This window comes from Centruroides vittatus, unplaced genomic scaffold, assembly GCF_030686945.1.
Source record: "Centruroides vittatus isolate TY-2023 unplaced genomic scaffold, ASM3068694v2 contig_460, whole genome shotgun sequence".
In the NCBI taxonomy this organism is placed as follows: domain Eukaryota; kingdom Metazoa; phylum Arthropoda; class Arachnida; order Scorpiones; family Buthidae; genus Centruroides; species Centruroides vittatus.
This window is the reverse complement of record NW_027122256.1, coordinates 2,049,486-2,067,623: the sequence shown is the minus strand read 5'-3', so window position 1 is coordinate 2,067,623 and position 18,138 is coordinate 2,049,486. Positions and strand designations below refer to the sequence as shown.

General features: G+C 28.0%; 1 protein-coding gene across 2 annotated transcripts in view; it reads left to right on the top strand.

The window, feature by feature from the left end:
- Nucleotides 1-18,138, top strand: part of LOC136977537 (WD repeat-containing protein 17-like) — a 116,217-nt gene that overhangs the window by 44,036 nt on the left and 54,043 nt on the right. For both annotated transcript variants that reach the window (XM_067273032.1, XM_067273031.1), the window contains exons 7-12: nt 8-154; nt 3,055-3,140; nt 7,172-7,258; nt 8,024-8,112; nt 12,561-12,636; nt 14,448-14,650. In XM_067273032.1, the coding sequence (XP_067129133.1) occupies nt 8-154; nt 3,055-3,140; nt 7,172-7,258; nt 8,024-8,112; nt 12,561-12,636; nt 14,448-14,650 (688 nt within the window). The remainder of the gene's footprint in view (nt 1-7; nt 155-3,054; nt 3,141-7,171; nt 7,259-8,023; nt 8,113-12,560; nt 12,637-14,447; nt 14,651-18,138) is intronic.

The following is an 18,138-nucleotide window of genomic DNA, read 5'->3' as shown; positions in this document are numbered from 1 at the left end:
TTTTCAGATTGATTCTTCACCTGGTAACATGAGCATAATTTATTCTATTTCTTGGGCTCCTGGTGACTTGAATTCAATTGTTGCTGGTACTTCAAATCAAGGAATCATAATATGGAATTTAGAGAAAAATGTTATTGCTCATAAAATGTTAAGTGTAAGTAATTCTTAAATTAATAGTTAATCATATTTAAAAACTTTTTAAAATATTATTGGTTATATATGAATAATAACCACCTGTGTCTAATATCCAAGGATTTCTTAAAACTTAAGCACACAATATAAAGTTAATAAATACTCTCTGCACTCAAAGCTAGGACTAATTAAAATCAGTAACACAAAAAACCTTTCACACTTTGTTTCTAGCAATTTAATCACTAAGTACAAACGTTTTCGGCCATTTTGAATGGCCTTCTTCAGGTACTGTACAATAAGGTCGGTTGGAATGTCTGTTAGCAGATATTTATGTGATGTCAGTGTTTATGAAGTATAACTTAGTGATTAAATTGCTAGAAACAAAGTGTGTAAGGTTTTTTTTGTGTTACTGATGTTAATAAATACTGTAAAATATAGTAGGTAGTTATAGTTAACAAAAAACTTTAATAGAAAATGAGCAATTATTTATTGTGAGCAATGCTGGGCTGCAATTTTTATCACAATGCACTTAAATTTAGTAGTGTTTTGTCCCTATACATCATACTTTTCCTGTTAACAATGAAGTCATGCTAGTCATGAATCTAACACTATTCAGGAGAAAATTTTTGAGTTGAACTAATGTGACTTCCAGTTTACATCAGAAGTTCATATATAGTTAATTGGGATCTCTTGCCCATAAGCTGTCCATATCTGATCTTGGCTTTCATCTATCTAACACCATTCTTGAGATTAAGGAAGGACAGACAAATAGACAGATAAACAACTGTATAAGTATATAAACAACTGTATAAGTAGATAAACAACTGTAGGAATTTATAGTTCTATAATTTTTCAAATTGCAGCCCAATGAAATGTACAATTAAACAGTAGATGTATTGTTTTGTTATTACTGGTAAATAGAAAATAAATTTCATTATAAAGATAGACACTAGTTGTCATTTCAAGTATTAATAAAATTTGCTTTTAAAAATAAAATTTTCATAAATAAATAATTAAATACTTTAATAATAATGAACATCAAACAAATGTGTGCAAAGAAAATAATAACAGCCTTCAAACTGTAACCACAGAGAAAATATACAGTTTCAAATAATAGTTGTGGCTACTATTTTAATAAAACTGGTGCTCAAAATAATTATATAAATATAATTTCTGAAAAAATTTATTGTTCATGAATAACACTTAAAATAATCATAAATGTAGTTAAATCTTATTACTAATTTTTTAAATTTTCAATAGACGTATAAAACTTATTAAAAGTTGTTAAGGTTACTTTAACAATTTCAAATAAAGTTTTGTTTTCTTCCATATTAGTATTTTTCTTATAAAAACATACATTAAACATGTTTTGAAAATAAAATATTTTTATTATTTTAAACATATTTTATCACTTATATTCTTTAATTAGTATGCATATTTTAAATGCAAAACTTTTCTATAAAGTGACTTTAAATAGGAAAAAAACAAGAAAAAATTTAGTATGCTGTACTACAATGAATAAAAAATTATTTTTAAGTTAATTTTTAATATAAATCTGATAAATTTATTAAAATGGTCTTTAGTATTTGTTTTGAGAATTGAATGATTGAACAAAGACACTTTGTATAAATGATGAGAAATAGCCTACAGTGTATTTAGAAATTTTTAAAGAAAGCATAAATTAAAAGAAAATTCTTTTAACACATTACCAAGGTGTATGAGCTCCCAATAATTTAATTAATTGCTCTAGAAGGAAATAGTATAATGAATATATTTCCATAAATTGTAAATTTTGTATAAAGAATTAATATAATAATAATAATTACAAAATGATACATTAATTTGTTTATGCAAAATTATATTTTCATATATGACCCATTATAAAAACAGTTTATAAATTACTATAAACAATTAAAATATGTTAACATAAAGCAATATCTACTGTATATAATTTACATTAACAATACACACTTAAAATTTTTTAAATATGCATCACATGTCACCTGTAATAACTTACATAACAGCTATAATTTTAGAAACTTAAATTAATACTAATGTTTGCTATAATAAACATTAACTACTTATATATCAATGTCTACTGTTGCTGATTATTTTTGTGATTTATTGTATATTTATTTTTATAGTTTATGAATTTTTCACATTTATTTTATGTATTCTTTATCTTCATTAATATGAAAATTACAATAGCGAGGTTGAGGCCGAAGTTTTAAACGCGAAAACGTGTACTTCGGACGTTCAGCGCCGCTTTCCTGTAAGCCTAGAAGTTTGACAATGGCATTGAATGTTGAGCATGATTCCACTGATTTTCCAAACACCATTGTCAAACTTCTAGGCTTATAGGAAAGCGGTGCTGAACGTCCAACATACACGTTTTTGCATTTAAGACTTCAGCCTCAACCTCGATAATAAATAAAAAACAAATACTAAATCAAACAAAATGATTTTAATACATTGTAATAATTTATATTTTAACAATACAAATACTTTAACACAAAACATTTTAAAATTAGTAAAAGTAATTTGATAACTAAGAATAGCATTGTTTTTATTGTTTGTGTGTATATGGAGTTAGTTTTTTAAAGAATGTGATGTCATTTGTATTACTTGATACATGTTTCAAGTCTCTGAAAATTCTAATATTAAACTTTTGTTATTTTTTCTGTAATTTGAATTTCAAAATAGAAAAAAATTATTTAAAGCCAAAATCATTTTTATTCTATTTTGATAGTCAAATTACTTAAAGAAATTTTTTTCTAAATTTTTAAATGAATATTTAACTTTTTAGCATTCTAAATAAAATAAAGGATTTAAAAAAATTAATTCTTATAAAAATCATCTTGTTTATTTAATTAATTTTTACTGCTTTGCTTTATCTTTAATCTCAACTATTGTTTTTCATAGCATGGAAAAAATACAAATGTATATTCTGTCTCGTGGAATCAAAGAGATGCCAGAAAAATTGCTTCTGGGGGAGCTGACAAATGTTGGTAAAGAGACAAAAAAATAATTCTTTTAATAAAATTAATAGAAAGTTAATACATAAACAACTGATACTGTTTTAAATTATTTTTTTTTATTTTTGTTAACAGCTATTATATTTGATTAAATTATAAAATTTGAATATTTTAGAATTTTAATTAATTAAAACTCATTTTGAATTTATTTATAAATACAGGGTGATTTAATAAGACCTGACTTAATGCAAACATTTATATTTCTAAAATAAGAATGATGTTAGAAATACAAGAGGCAGAGACATGTATCAGGTTTTTATTATACACCATAAACAATTCAATTTTTATTGCAGATTTATAATGTTTTTATGTACACATAGAATAAAAACTAATTAAAAATATAAAAATGTTTTTATTATAATCGTAATTAAACTGTGATTAAAAAAAATTTATTAAATAAAATTTAAACAAGATACTCAACCTGAAAATTCAGTTATTTGATAATTTGGATGGTAATTGAGAATAATAATTAATATAATTACAGAAATAAATAATTGCAAAATACTTAAAATGGAATAAACAACTAGAAGATGATACCAAAAATAAAGATGCATTATAAGTCTGGTCTAATCTATTTGAAATCCCCTGTATTTGTCTGAAAAACATATGTACTAAAAATATTTAATAATATTTTATTATATCTACTTTTGTGAAATAATTGTATATTATAGATAATAATTTTGAAGTAATTATTATTCAGTTCATATGACTGTAAAAAGTAATTTAGAAATTCTCTACAGAATAAATATTAAATAAACTAGAAATCACTTTGACTACATAGATACAATTTAAAACAAGAAAATTTTAAAATCCAATAGATACTTTGTCTTATATATAATGAATGAATGAAAAATAAATTATGAAGAATTTTCAAGTTTCCTTCAGAAGGAAAATGGAATATTATAAATTTATTATATCTTAAAATAAACGTCTTCCAACAATTAACAGTGTAGAGAGTAATACACTGTCACAAACAAAAGTTCGGGTGAACTTCCGGAGCGCTAAATTAATCAGACGGGCGTTTCTGAACAATCATGTATGCCACCTGGAGGCCTGGGAGATCTATAGAGCCAACGTTGGGGGCACCTGCATCAACTTTAAAGACGGGGAAATGTTCGCACATGCGTGGAGGTACCTGTTCGAAGAATTCAAACAGTGCCAGGTGGAGGGGTGAAACGCGACATGTGCTATGTTTATAACTCAGGCAGCATCGTTCCAGCAGTCTGAGGGGGAGTGGCATTTTGTTCTCAACCTGAAGAAGGCCTCAGTGGAGGCTGAGAACGTCAGTGTGTTTCTACCGAATACAACACTGATAAAAAAGGCTTTTGTTTGTGACAGTGTATTTATTATAGCTATCTAATATGTAGATTTATGCAAATTTTTACAGATTTAAAACGATATAAGGCAAAAATATATTGGTATATTTTGGAGAAAGAAAAAATCTTTAATGGAATGAATCTAATTGTAGAATTGGATACTAGCTTGTAGAAAAAGACAAAGTAGATTTTTAATATTAGTTTTAAAGTCATTTCTGATTGTACATTATGTTGATTTCTAAGAAATTTTTCAGCATATGGAATCTGAATAAAAATGAATTCATGCAACTAGCAATCTGGATAAGAGTGAGATTATACAAATTGGATTTTCTCATTTTTAGTAATTTACTTAAAACATTTTTAAAGTGGATAATGATAACTTAAATTGCAAAAACATTTAGTTACTGCTGGATTTTAATGTTTTTGTGGCTTAAGTTTTACATTTTTTATTTATATTTTTATATTGAGATTTGTTAAATTATTTTAGATAAAAAATTTTAAATAATATGGAAACATTTATTAATTTTAATTTTTTAAAAACTGCGTATGTTATGAATGTTGGACAAATAATTTTAGTGGACAAAATTAATGAGCAAAAGATAAATAAGTTGTGAAATTTCTGTTTAATCATTGCTATATTTCTGATATTTATAGCCAGGGCTTTTTTTAGTTAGAATGTGCTGATATGCCATATCAACAGATAATTTTAAAGCTATCTATGGCTGGTACATATGTATATAATAGTCGTACTTGCTCTGTAAAAACAATATTATATGTTCAGTCACCATATATGCATACAGCAGTAAGTTTTTCAAAAAGATTACTGTATATAACAATCAATTAAGAAATAGATACTGTATGATAGTAGAATAGGTAAAGTTACAGTCTCATGATATTAAATTTTACTTTTTCAAACAGTAGCATAACCAGATCCAAAATAAAGAGGACACAAGTTAAAATTTAATATGAATCACTAGATATTTTAATAAAATTTTCTTTTCGTGTTTACATAACGGATTATAAAAAATATTTATAAATTACGGTTAATAGTTAACTCTACAATTGAATTATTTTTTCTATATTTACCATTTTTATTAACTCCTTCATTACAAAGAGGACTCTCCCTGGTTATGAAAATGTTGTCAAATATATATTACTTAAAACTTTGTTCTCTTTCATGAAACAAAAACATTATATTTTAATGAGCAAATTAGAAAAATTAGTTTAGTAATGTAAATGTCCTGAAAACATTCATTATTAAAATTATTTTATTTGTTAAAACATGATTTTTCACTATTATATTTTAATAATTAGATATTAATTATCAACATGTTATCAACATTAGTTATAAACATGTGACAATATGTATGTTATTTGCTATGATTTTGATTATTTTTAAATGAAAATGTAACTTTAAAATTTTTCAAATTTTGTATTTTAAAAATTATATTGTTATATATTGAATATTTATGCCTGATAAAGAAAATCATGATTTTATTTAGAGAAGCATAATTCATTACAAATATTTACCAAGTCAATCTCTTAAAATACCCGAATTTAGTAGCTTTATAATAAGACTATTTTAAGAAAATTTTAAATACTTTCAGTAATGTTCACAATAAACCACTCAGTCGGTTTGACGAAAAACACAAATTTTATATTTACAGTAAATGTACAAAATAATCCAAATCAGAGTTACAATTAATTATGCACAAACACTAGTCTGAACAACAACCGACTATTCCCGTACAAATTCGTCGAAAGAACTCCTTACGAACAGACTTGTAATTAACAAAACCTCCGAGTCCGGAACAAGTTCGTACACAAACACGTAACTTCCAACGAGAGAGTTAGTTGGCACCACGATAACGACGATCTCCCTTGATCCGATTCGATCCGATCACCTCCGATACGAACTCAGCCGATCCCGATACGAACCTACGATACGAGCTTCCCGATCCGAACTTTCCAGACGAGCCTCGATACTCGCTGAAACTACGGCTTAAATAGACCCAACGTTCGAATCGTCCGCCAATCCAATTTGAATGTTCTCGCAACGGCCACCAACGGTCACTTTCCTAACGGTCGTTTCTACCGCCGATCCTAACGACTTTTCCGTTATGAAAGTTCGTTATAACAAACCAGGGCGGAAATCGCTCGCCTAGCGATTCCAAACCCTACACTTTCTATACCGCAATAATTCTATAAAATCAGATAAATCAACTAAATTTAATATCATAAAGTAATAAATGAACGAAACTGTTTTTTAAAGATTTAACATGTAAAAAAAATTATTTAATAAGGATTTTTATTATTAAATGTTTTCAACCTGAATTTAGACTCTCTTAAGTAATTAACAAACTTAAGGAAAGGAAGAGAACATTTTAAATAGCTTACAAAATTGAATATTATAATTTAAAAAAAATTAAATTATAACTTGCTAATATTCAATTCATATAATTTAAACTATAAAATTTGATAAAATTAATTTTGAAAAATGTTTGTAATTTTTATAATTTTCAATTAATAATAGTTAAATCTATTGCTATTTTTAAAACATATGTAAATATTAGATGTTTAATATAAATTTTTGATGATAGAAACATCTTCAAATCAACATTAACATTAAATAACGTAAATAATTCTGTAATTATTAGATATTCTAATATATTTTTTTCTATTCCATAGTATGGTGCACCAATCTGATGGATGCTTGCTGTTTACATTTAAACATCCATCACCTGTCTATGGTTGTGATTGGAATATAAGTAATGAGTAAGATAAATTATAAATTTTATATCAATATTTAACCTAAATTACAAAAATTAGCACATATCATATAATAAAAATTTATTTTGATTCAAATTTTTATGGATTATTTTTACTTTCATTTTTTCTGATTTTATAAAATGTATTTTTACATATGAGTAATTTTTTATTAATTATATTATAAAGTTACTAATCCTACATTTAATTAATTCCTTTTTAAGTTAAAATTAATTACCCATATATATATATCATGATCACACTATTATTTTCATAATTATGGGAAATAATTATAGTAAAATTTCATTTATATGGCCACTTTTGGGATATGCAACCTTTGAAATGTTACTGTTTACATAAGGTTTGTTCGTTTACATTAGAGATAAAAAAATAAATTTTTATTTCTTATTGTTTTTGTTTTCATTTATTATACTTTAAACTCCTTATTATAACATATCATAAAGCAAAAATGAATAAATAATTATTTTGGGGAAATAATAAATATTATTATCACAAGGGATATAGCCCACAATAGTCATAGAGTAACAATTTTGTAGTGGTATTCATCCAGGGTTAAGAATGTTATTTATTTTTCTAACAATACTGCCTAAAGAACTGGATTAAAAGGAATTTTATTTGTTATTTATAAAGTATATAATTTTGATAAACTGTTTTTAAAATTACTGGTAATTTTTTAAAAAATTTATTTTATGTATACTGTATTTATTAAATATTTTCTTTCTATTTATTCAAATTTACAAATTGTCTTTCTAGAAATATTTTAGTTACATCATGTGAAGATAAAAATATTAGAATATTTTATGTGTCATCAAATAATAGTTCTCCTCTGAAAATACTTCCAGGTATGACTTTAGCTTCAGGAAATAGTTTCAATAAGTAAAAGGTTTCATTATAATAATTATTATGCATTAAATATACTGCATAATATATAATTTCTATTTTAAAATTAATCATTTTAATAACATTTTGTTTATTTATTGATATTATTCTATGAACAAATTAAATCTAATTTTATTAAATGCATATATGTATCACACACAGTTTGAAATACTTGTAATTTGATACAGCTTTTACTGTTGTGAAATTATGGGTTTTACAAATAACCAAGAAATATATATAAACAAAGAAAAACTTTAATCTTTCTACCCAAGATAATGTACAGTTTGTTTTATAGGATGCTAGGTAGTCTCAATTTCAATATGTGATATTCATCACTCGAATTATTACACTAGACATATAATTTGACTGATTTATACTGTGCGACAATAACTATAAAGCTTCTTATAATCCTAACATTGGTTTCATATCATATTACAAATGATATAGAAATAATCTATAACTAAAATAAAGAATAGGGGCTAGAGCAGAAGTAGGAGATAGGAAAGGGGGTACCCAAATCTTAGTTCCAGGATCCTTATGAACGGTTACTTGTGCTTGGACTTTTTTCCTCAAGTTGTATACCAGGACATCCTGTTCTATACTCGTCAAATCAATCACTATGCTGTAACAAGCACAGTATATCCTTTAGTTCTTCAATAACTTATCAGTAACCTTCTACTCAACATCTCATGTCCCTCGTTTCCTCCGTAAGATGCTAAAACGTACTGGAAGGGTTGTCACACACGTCACGGTCTGAACCTCAACTCCTCTCATACCCTCTCTCTTTTGCCCTCAGGGCTGCATGCCTTTCTATTGTTCTGAAGACTTTCTATGACAATATGTGCTGTTGCAGATTTTTGGGCTATTTACAATAATTTTTATTTTGTGTTGTATGAGGGGTTGGCAACCCGTTAGGAGAGAGGAACATTATTTAAGGCAATGCAGGTTGGCAACAGTACCTTTTTTTATTTCCTTGGCTGGCTAGTGAGAGGTTGCCTGAGTCAACAAAATGTGTGCATTTTTTTTTTTTTGTGAGTGTGTTATGGTGTTAGAAGTGACCGCGTGGGGTGGTAGAAGTGATCTACACGGAATTGTATTATCGGACTTGGAGTGAAAAAAAATCTGTTTGCATCGCTAGAATACTCTCTGGATAAGTAAGATTTTATGTTAAATTTAAGCAATTACCAGTAGTGGATATTTGTAGAGAGGTAGTTTTAGGAGAGACTCAAGTGTGAGTTAAAACAACAGACTTGTGTGCAACTCATTGTACAGGTGAACCTGTGAGAATCGAGGGGTTAAGCAACAAGGCTTACCAGTTTCCGACGACAGGAAGGTGAGTCCCGCTCATATGGTCAGTGGATGGCAATTTACAAGGGCAAAAAAACAAACGTCTCAAGTGGGAGGTTGCGGATAAGTCGATAAGGTGTTGGCCATTTTTGAGTAATCACGCAGATTTTAGATATTAAACTGATTTAATAAAGATACTATTTAAAAGACACATATACTAGTAATAATAACGATAATGATAATGATAATAATTAAGGCAATAGTGACGACAATAATCCTTAATGGAATTGCTAATAAGGCGGTTAGCGGGGTTATGCCATATGTATTCGCAATCAGAGAAAGGCTTTTAATCTCCTTTCTCTATCTATTCTAAACTAGACTTCGATCAACTAAGGGAAGAGAGAGTTCTACTTAATAAGTCAAGAATTACCTCACTATCTGTTGTCGTTGGCGTCAATCAGTGTCGAAGGGATGGAGGATGAAAGTTGATCAGTCCTGGTCTAATATCCTTGACATCATCCTTTCTAATGGGGGTGTGAGCCCTTTTTATACCAAATTCAAGGAGGTGAGAACTGTCATACTGTCAGGATTTATACACACACCTGTTGATGTGTTCATGTCTGGATCTGGCTAGTACGGACGCCGGCAATCGAGAAGTTTGTTTAAATTATAGACTTAAGTACTGTGCAGAGGTGAATTTAAAATATAAATTTCTATAGATTTGACAGCTCTCACCCATCAATTAGCATCTAGCTGACAATAACTTCTTCAATTTGGTCAACAATCTCAATACTGTTTATGTCAAACGTCACGCTCAACGATGAGCTAGGTGATTTATTGCTGCAGCTACGTGTCACGTGCAAACAAAGGGGGATGAAAAACATCGCCTATTCCCATCTTGTTGACTCTATCGTTTGTCGAGTTACTGTAATACAAACGATTATTTCTTTCTTGTTGATATATATTTTAACAATGATTTCGAAGAGATCGTTGCGGTCATTGACCTTGGAAGGCCTCCTTAAAATTCTTGCTTAAAATTCTCACATAAAATTAAAAGGTTTATAAAAAGAGTGGTACTATACAAAAAGGGAAAGGGGGTTTCAGACTCTCGCAAACCCATCTGGTTCCCTAGGTATCTATATGTGTGTTCTAGTGGACAACTTTGTAAATTTCTGTATATATATTCTTTCGTACATAAACGTATTGTTAAGACAACCTTTTCTTTGTCCTTCTCATTGGTAATCATTCACCTGCACAGTAGTCGTAATACTGATTATTGTGCTTTCCACAACCATATATGGAAAGGAAGTTTGAATAGGAAAATTCCAGGTAGAACAGACAAAAGAACAAAGGGGAAAACTAAGAAAGAGGAATGGAAACAAGAATAAAATTAAAAAATACAAATATATGATTACTATATACATATGGCATACAATCACACTATTTATAATATACATGTATTAAAAACTTCTGCATTTTTCTTGCCTAAAACATAAATAACTCTTTTTGTTTCTAGTCAATAAAATTAATTTTTTCATGAAATAACTTAAAAAAAGATAATCATATCATTAAATATAAATATTTATTTTGATTAAATATATCTATATTTCTAAAACAAATAATATATGTATGAATAGCAAAGATATCTATTTATTGAAAGATAAGTTTTTGTTAAAGGATGATTCTAAATTATTTTCAAGGTTTCTGTGTTCTAAAATTTTCTAACCAGAAACAACAAAAAAAAAATGCTTCTAGAAGATGAAAATGTAGCTCAAAAAGTTTTATTACATATAGAATCAATAGCAGAATGCTGAACAACTTCAACATGTTGTTTGTCTTTTGTGGCATGAATGATTTACAAATGATTCTCCAAGTGTTCTCCAGCATTTTCAGTGTAATTGATTCTCTATTATCAATTACTTCAATTCTGAGCTTCAGTTCATTGAAGGAAATCACAGGACTATTTTAAACAATTTCCTTCATGTATCTCCCAGGAAGAAATCCGCATGAGCATGGAGCCATAGAATCAGTCCCCTGCATGCTTTACTCAGTATCCAGGAAAATGCATGTCAAGAAATTCTCAGAAAATAAGAACCCAACATGATCATTTTGCTGAAACATCACAGTTAGATGATAATCTAGCTGGGGTAATAGATATGATGATGTAGTGTGTCCAGATAGGTCGCTGTTTTTTCCACAAAGAAAAAGGGCTCCAAAACTTCCAAACATCAAAAGGTGCAGTAGACATTTACTTTTGGATTACCAGTATCCCTTTCAATTTCTTGAATTGGATGAGAGTTATCTGATCTATATTTTGTAGTTATGACAATTTATTTTTTCCAATATGTAATGCATTGCTTCATCATTAAATTTCCTTTTCCAAAAATAAATTTTCATCAGCTTTGACTATTAACAAAATGTATTGGGAAAAGGGGAAATTTATCATCTGTCTATACAATCTGCAATTTTTAGGCATGGCATTTGTATAGCAATCCTATTTGATGTATACCTAACAGAAAAGAAACTCATCTAATTGATTTTTGTAGGCTTCGTGGATTCAATCAACTGACTGAAAAAAATGCTTTTTGGATTTGATCAACATCTTCCTGTGAAGTGCTCATTTCTTCTGCTCCTTTTTGGTGCTGAATACTACCAGTCTCTGGAAATACTTTAATCAATATCCAATAGTATTATCTGAAAGTGAACTTTTCCATGTTGAGTTCTATAATAACATTTCATTGTGATAACAAACTTTGTTTTGAAAAACCAAACATGTGCACATATTGCTTTCTTTTGAATAATTGTCATTTTGAAGTATGATATCATATTATCTCCAGGCATCAATACCTGGTTACAGCAAGTTCAGTATTGCCAAATAAAACATTTTGAGTTACACTTTCAAATTCTGTAAGCCGTTTTTTGCTGTTTCAAATTGTAAAATTATAGGACACAGAAGTCTGAACAATAATTTAGAATCCCTCATATTTTGAATCAATGAATAGTGAACAACTTTGAATTAAAAAATAATAATTATTATTACCAAGCTATATCATTTTTAAATATAATCATTTGAATATTAAATATAAAAATTTTAATTAAATAATTATTAAAATACTCCATTTAGGACATACAGCAAAGGTTTTTAGAGTAAAATGGGCACCTCTGAAAGAAGGAGTGTTCTGTAGTGGCTCAGATGATTGGTAAATATTTATACAAGACATCTTTGATCAATTGTTTTGTTTTATTTTGTTATATATTTTTATTATAGAACTTATTATTCAAGAATAGTGTATACAGACAATAATTATAATGAATGTCTTAAGTTAGGAAACAAATTCAAATGTGAATAATTTAAAATATTTCCTTTGATTGTATAAATCAAGATTTAAATTCTATTCTAGAATTAATTGTCTTTGAATTTAAGTATTAGAAAGTATCAGTCTATGCAAAGCATCATCATTAATTAACAAAATAAATGTGATTTTCATAACTTCTGTTAAATCATATAAAAATAAAAATCCTAAAATCATTAGGAGTTTGAATATCTTTATTTGATAATTTGATAAAGAAACATTTTATTTCATTATGAGATTAAAATAGTTCTAATTTGAACAAATATTTTAAATATTTTAGTGTTTTTATTTTTGACTAATTACTTTAATGGGGTCATATATATCTGAACATATCCATATAAAATTTATTATATAAAATAAATTATTTAATAAATGTAATAATTTATTTTTAATTCATGATATACCACATGACCAATCCAGAAATTGTTTGGCATATTACTAAAAATATCAGTCTTCAGGGTGTTTATATATCTAATTTATGATTTTCTAAGTGTAGGAATAATTGAATATCAAGAGATTCTTCAAAATTTCACAGTATAATGTAATTCTTTATTCTATAATCTTACAAAATGTAATGTTCAAAAGAACAAGCAATCATCTCCCCTAACAAAACCCTCGAGTAAAACAACAATCAATAAAACATACATGAAAAATTACAATTACAATTAGTTAATACAATATACAATTAGCTAATTGTTGTATGTTGTAAATTTGCTAATTGTAATATGTTGTAAATTTTGAAGATGCAATTGGGTATTCATGTGGGAACGCTGGGAGGTACGACTTCGTCCTATCTCCTTTTTCCGGCGAACAGGTCGGCAAGACCCACCCCACTGTTGCGGATGGCTAAATTTTTATGATATCCCAACTTGTCGAGATTGGGTAATTATTTGTCAGGTCGAGTGGAGGAAGCGTGTGGGTTTGTCGATAAGTTTAAGGCGATATTCAAATAAACGGAACCATGGTGAAAACAAACAACGATTTATTTAGACAGACAAACAATATACAGAGAATAGCTCTACTCTAACGCGTCTGGTCCCTAACCGCAGGGGAGAGAGAGTTTACAAATTTTGGGGTCATACCTCTTCCTAGGATTTATCGGCTGGAGTAATCATATGGATAAGCAGGAGGATCAGTCGTTCTCCGGTCGTGGAGGTTGGCAGGAGGATCGGTCGTGGCAGCTCGTCTTTGGCGGGCTTCAGAGTCCTCAGGATTCGACCCTCTGGTTCTCGATTTGGATCAGACGAGACGTGCGTTTTATTCAGACCTTCAGCAACCCCGTTATCAGCCTTTTCCCCCCTTATATACAATGGGTCGCGATATCTCCGATCACCAATCGCGATAGTTGGCGAATCGCTGGTGATTCGATCTCCGTGACTAAGAGTCTGGATCTGGAGAGAAAGAAAGTGCTTTCCGGTGGTGGAAGGCTGAACATCCTTTGAATTTCGACCTTTTCTACAATTTCCCACGAGGGGGTTTGAACAAAAAAAAAAAAGAATTTTGGGCCGGGTTAAACCCGGTCCTCACATTCATATCACATGGCATGTTTTATTTCATTAATATTTTTAAAATTTTTTAAAAAGTTATATGAATTTATGTCAATAATAATTAATTCTTCAAATATATGTTAATTTATATTAAATATTTTTATTCTACAGTACAATAAGAATTTGGGATTATGCTAGTGGAGAAAGTTTGCGTACACTAACAGGGCATAAACATAATGTACGTGGATTACAGTGGCATTCTGAACTTGCAAATATTCTTTTATCTGGTAGTTGGGATTTCACCATAAGAGTTTGGGATATTTCTGATGGAACTTGTTTAAATATAATGGAAGATCATGGTGGTGATGTTTATGGTATGAATTGTTTATAATACAATAATGTTTAAAAAATTATTAAATTTTTTATCAATATATAATGTAATAGAAAATAACATTTTTAAGTTTAAAAACTCTTACATAAGTTTATAGATATTGCTTAATAACTTTGTTAAACTGGACATTTTATATAAAGCCTTGTTTATTTCAAATTCTAGTTTTAATAATAATTTATGTAACATATAACAATTTTATTTCATTCTACTTTGAAGTATTTCCTGAATATACATTTAGATATGTTTCAGTTTAATTTTTTATTAATATTGCCATAAAATTAAATGTAACTTTTTAAAATTTTAAAATTAATTATTACATTAACTTACATGAAATGTTACATTATTATTTACATAAAAATTTTTAAACTACAAAACTTAATTAAATGATTATATAAAGAACAAATCCACTAATCTGATTTTTGATTAAAATCAGATGATGTCAAATTATCAGACTATAAGGTTAACTTAGCCTTACTATAGCCTGATAATTCAGCAGATCATCTGACTTTAATCAAATTAACCTTATTATATCTCAATAATTTGACAGATCATCTGACTTTAAATGATTACATTAGTAAATATTGAAAAATATAAGTATTATCAAATTAATTCAACTATTTAAATACTTTAGTAAATTTCTAAATCTCTGAAAATGTTCTCTATTTGAATCTGATTTACAGTTAAGTTGCAATGTATTTAATCTACATTCTATAAAAAAACTATTTTAAGTCAAGTTCACATAAAACATCTTTGTTATGTTTTCATTCACAGTGAATCAAACTCATTATTTTTCTCAAATAGAGTTTGTCTTGTTGTCAAACATAGAGATAAAAAATAACAAACTTGCTGTTATTATGATATAATTTTTAAAATTACAATTATTAAATTCTAAATGAAGTAGAAGTGTCTGGCAAGTGGCACATGACAGTTCTTTTTCTCATAAAATGGAATTTACTTAGAAAAGTTAAAATTTGGATTGCTTCGAATATTTGAAGCAATCTTTATTTTGAACATATGTAAGAAAATACTAAAAAAATAATAAGAATGAAATATGTAATGAGTAATTTATATAAAGCTCTCCATTAAAGTTGAATGGGGTTAAATTTAAAAAGTTGAAGATTGTATTATATCAAGATTTATTCTCCATGTAAACTTGTAATAAAACCTTATAAAATTATGTAAACAAAGGTTTCCTCACAATCAGGTTTAAAAAGCTACTAAATATATATATTTTTTATAATGTACAAGTTGTTAATGTCCAACATACTGTAACTTTAAGAGGTGGTAGGGGTCAACGAGATGAGTATTTTTTTCTCATCAGGCAACCTAGGGTCAGAAACAAAAATTGGCAAAGCTAATGCTCACAGAAAATTTGGATCATCCCCTGACTTCCTCTGGAGATACATAAAGAGTTTGGTGTAAGAAACACCAGTGGAAACAAAGAAAGAACTGTCTATCTGCATCATTTCAGCTTTTGATATTATCAGAGGACAAGCACTTCTTGATTGAGTACAACAAAACAGATTCATCATTGTATTCTGTGTAATAAAGTTGGAATTTGCCACTTCTAACATTTATTGTAAATATGCAGAAAAATGTCAATAAAGTTTCATTTACTGTGCTATATGTACAGTACCTAGTACACATTATCTCAAAACATATATACAATAGGATGGAAAAAGTAAATGTAGAGGTGCAATGATGGTTGCTTTACTTATTTGAGTGAGTACTTACTGTAAAATAAATGCTAGTATGATATATTGGTCTAAACTTGTATAATCCAAAAAAAATGTCATGATTAGTTTTGTGGAAAATTACATAGTTGGTACAGAAATAAACAAAGAAACCAAAATTATTTTGGTTTCTTTTGTCCAAATTCTTAAAATTTGGACAAATGTCACTGCAATATATTATTTATCTAATATGCAGACTTTTGATGAATAACAAGAAATGTTTTAATAATTTTAGATCTGAAAAATATTTTTGAAAACACATTTTTTAAGAGTTACAGATTTATATGATGAAAATATTGATTAAATTTAAGTTTATAATTTTTGATTTATAGAATTATCTAATTAGCTGTGTTTTTTGGTTGGAAGATTATTTTTAAACTAAATTTCATTATATAATTTAACTAAATTTTTTTATAAGTATACTGGTGACTCAATATAACACAGTTCTTTGGGTCCAAAAATTTGATTGCATTGTATATGAAGCCATATTCTAATGAGGAACATTTATGAACAGCCCATGACATAGGTTGGTGACTATTTATCAATTAACCATTCTTTCTACTCAGAAATTCACTATTGTATATTTTGTTTTAACTTTTTTCTGTATGAAGACATCAAAGCTGTGTTTATGCAGTGACAAATAAAAAGTACAGCTCAGTCGGCAAAATTCACTAATTTATTTTGAATTTGCTGTTAATTGCTCGTTTAATTCAGTAGTCTTCAATAAGATGAAATAAAAGCAGCAAGATCTAAACAAGTGATAAACTGGAGTCACAAACTATCCAAACTGTGTGGGTCCATGCTCTATTGAAGCACAATTCAAATAACATAACAAATGAATCAACATTTAGTAAAGGCATGGGGATGAAAGAACGAATTTGTTATAAATAGGTAAATATAGAAGTATAAACATACTCATAAGTAGAAGCTAACTATGGCTGAGAACTGGATGGAAAAAACTGAGTAGGTGTAGTATGTGTGATTAGTATGTGTAATAACAACTGTCACATGTGTTTGAGTAGATCCATTGTTATTGGGGCTCAATAAGACAAGGACAAATATTAACACAATAACTTTAATGTACGGAGTTGGAGTAATAGTTTGCAACACACAAGAATCATAAGAGTTCATCTTACATCAATTTTCAAGTTATATAATCTGCAGAGATCTTTGGTAATCCCTTCTCACTCACTGTTCACAATCCTAGAATCTCATAAATTCTACGTCGTCTTGCCAGGTCTATAGTTCACACCACTCTCCTCCTCTTTCTCTCTCTCTCTCTTGCCACAAGTGCTTATCTTCCAGTTCCCCTCTTATCCCAGAGTCCTCTGCACACACCTCCCTTACCCTTACATCCCTTGGATTTCTTTTCCTTTTTTTAATGCCATTCGTCCTTCCACTTAGTATTGGTGACTCCTTGTCCAGTCTAAGGTGGTAAGCCATAAAGGAATATTTTTTTATTTTTATTGTTATCTTGTACAGGACAAAATTTAAAAAAATAATAATAAATTATTCTTGGTTTAGATTATATTGATATTATCATATGAATACAGAATGACATTAATGTCTTAATCTTTTTATATAGAGAAAGAAAAGTTCTAAGTTGAAGTGAATTATAAATAACAAACTATATAAATAAATTATTCTTGTTTATGAATTTTATTCATTTAATATTTTCCCGATATTATGAATAAGGTTTTATTTTATTTAAATATCAAAATTTACAATACTGAAGCAA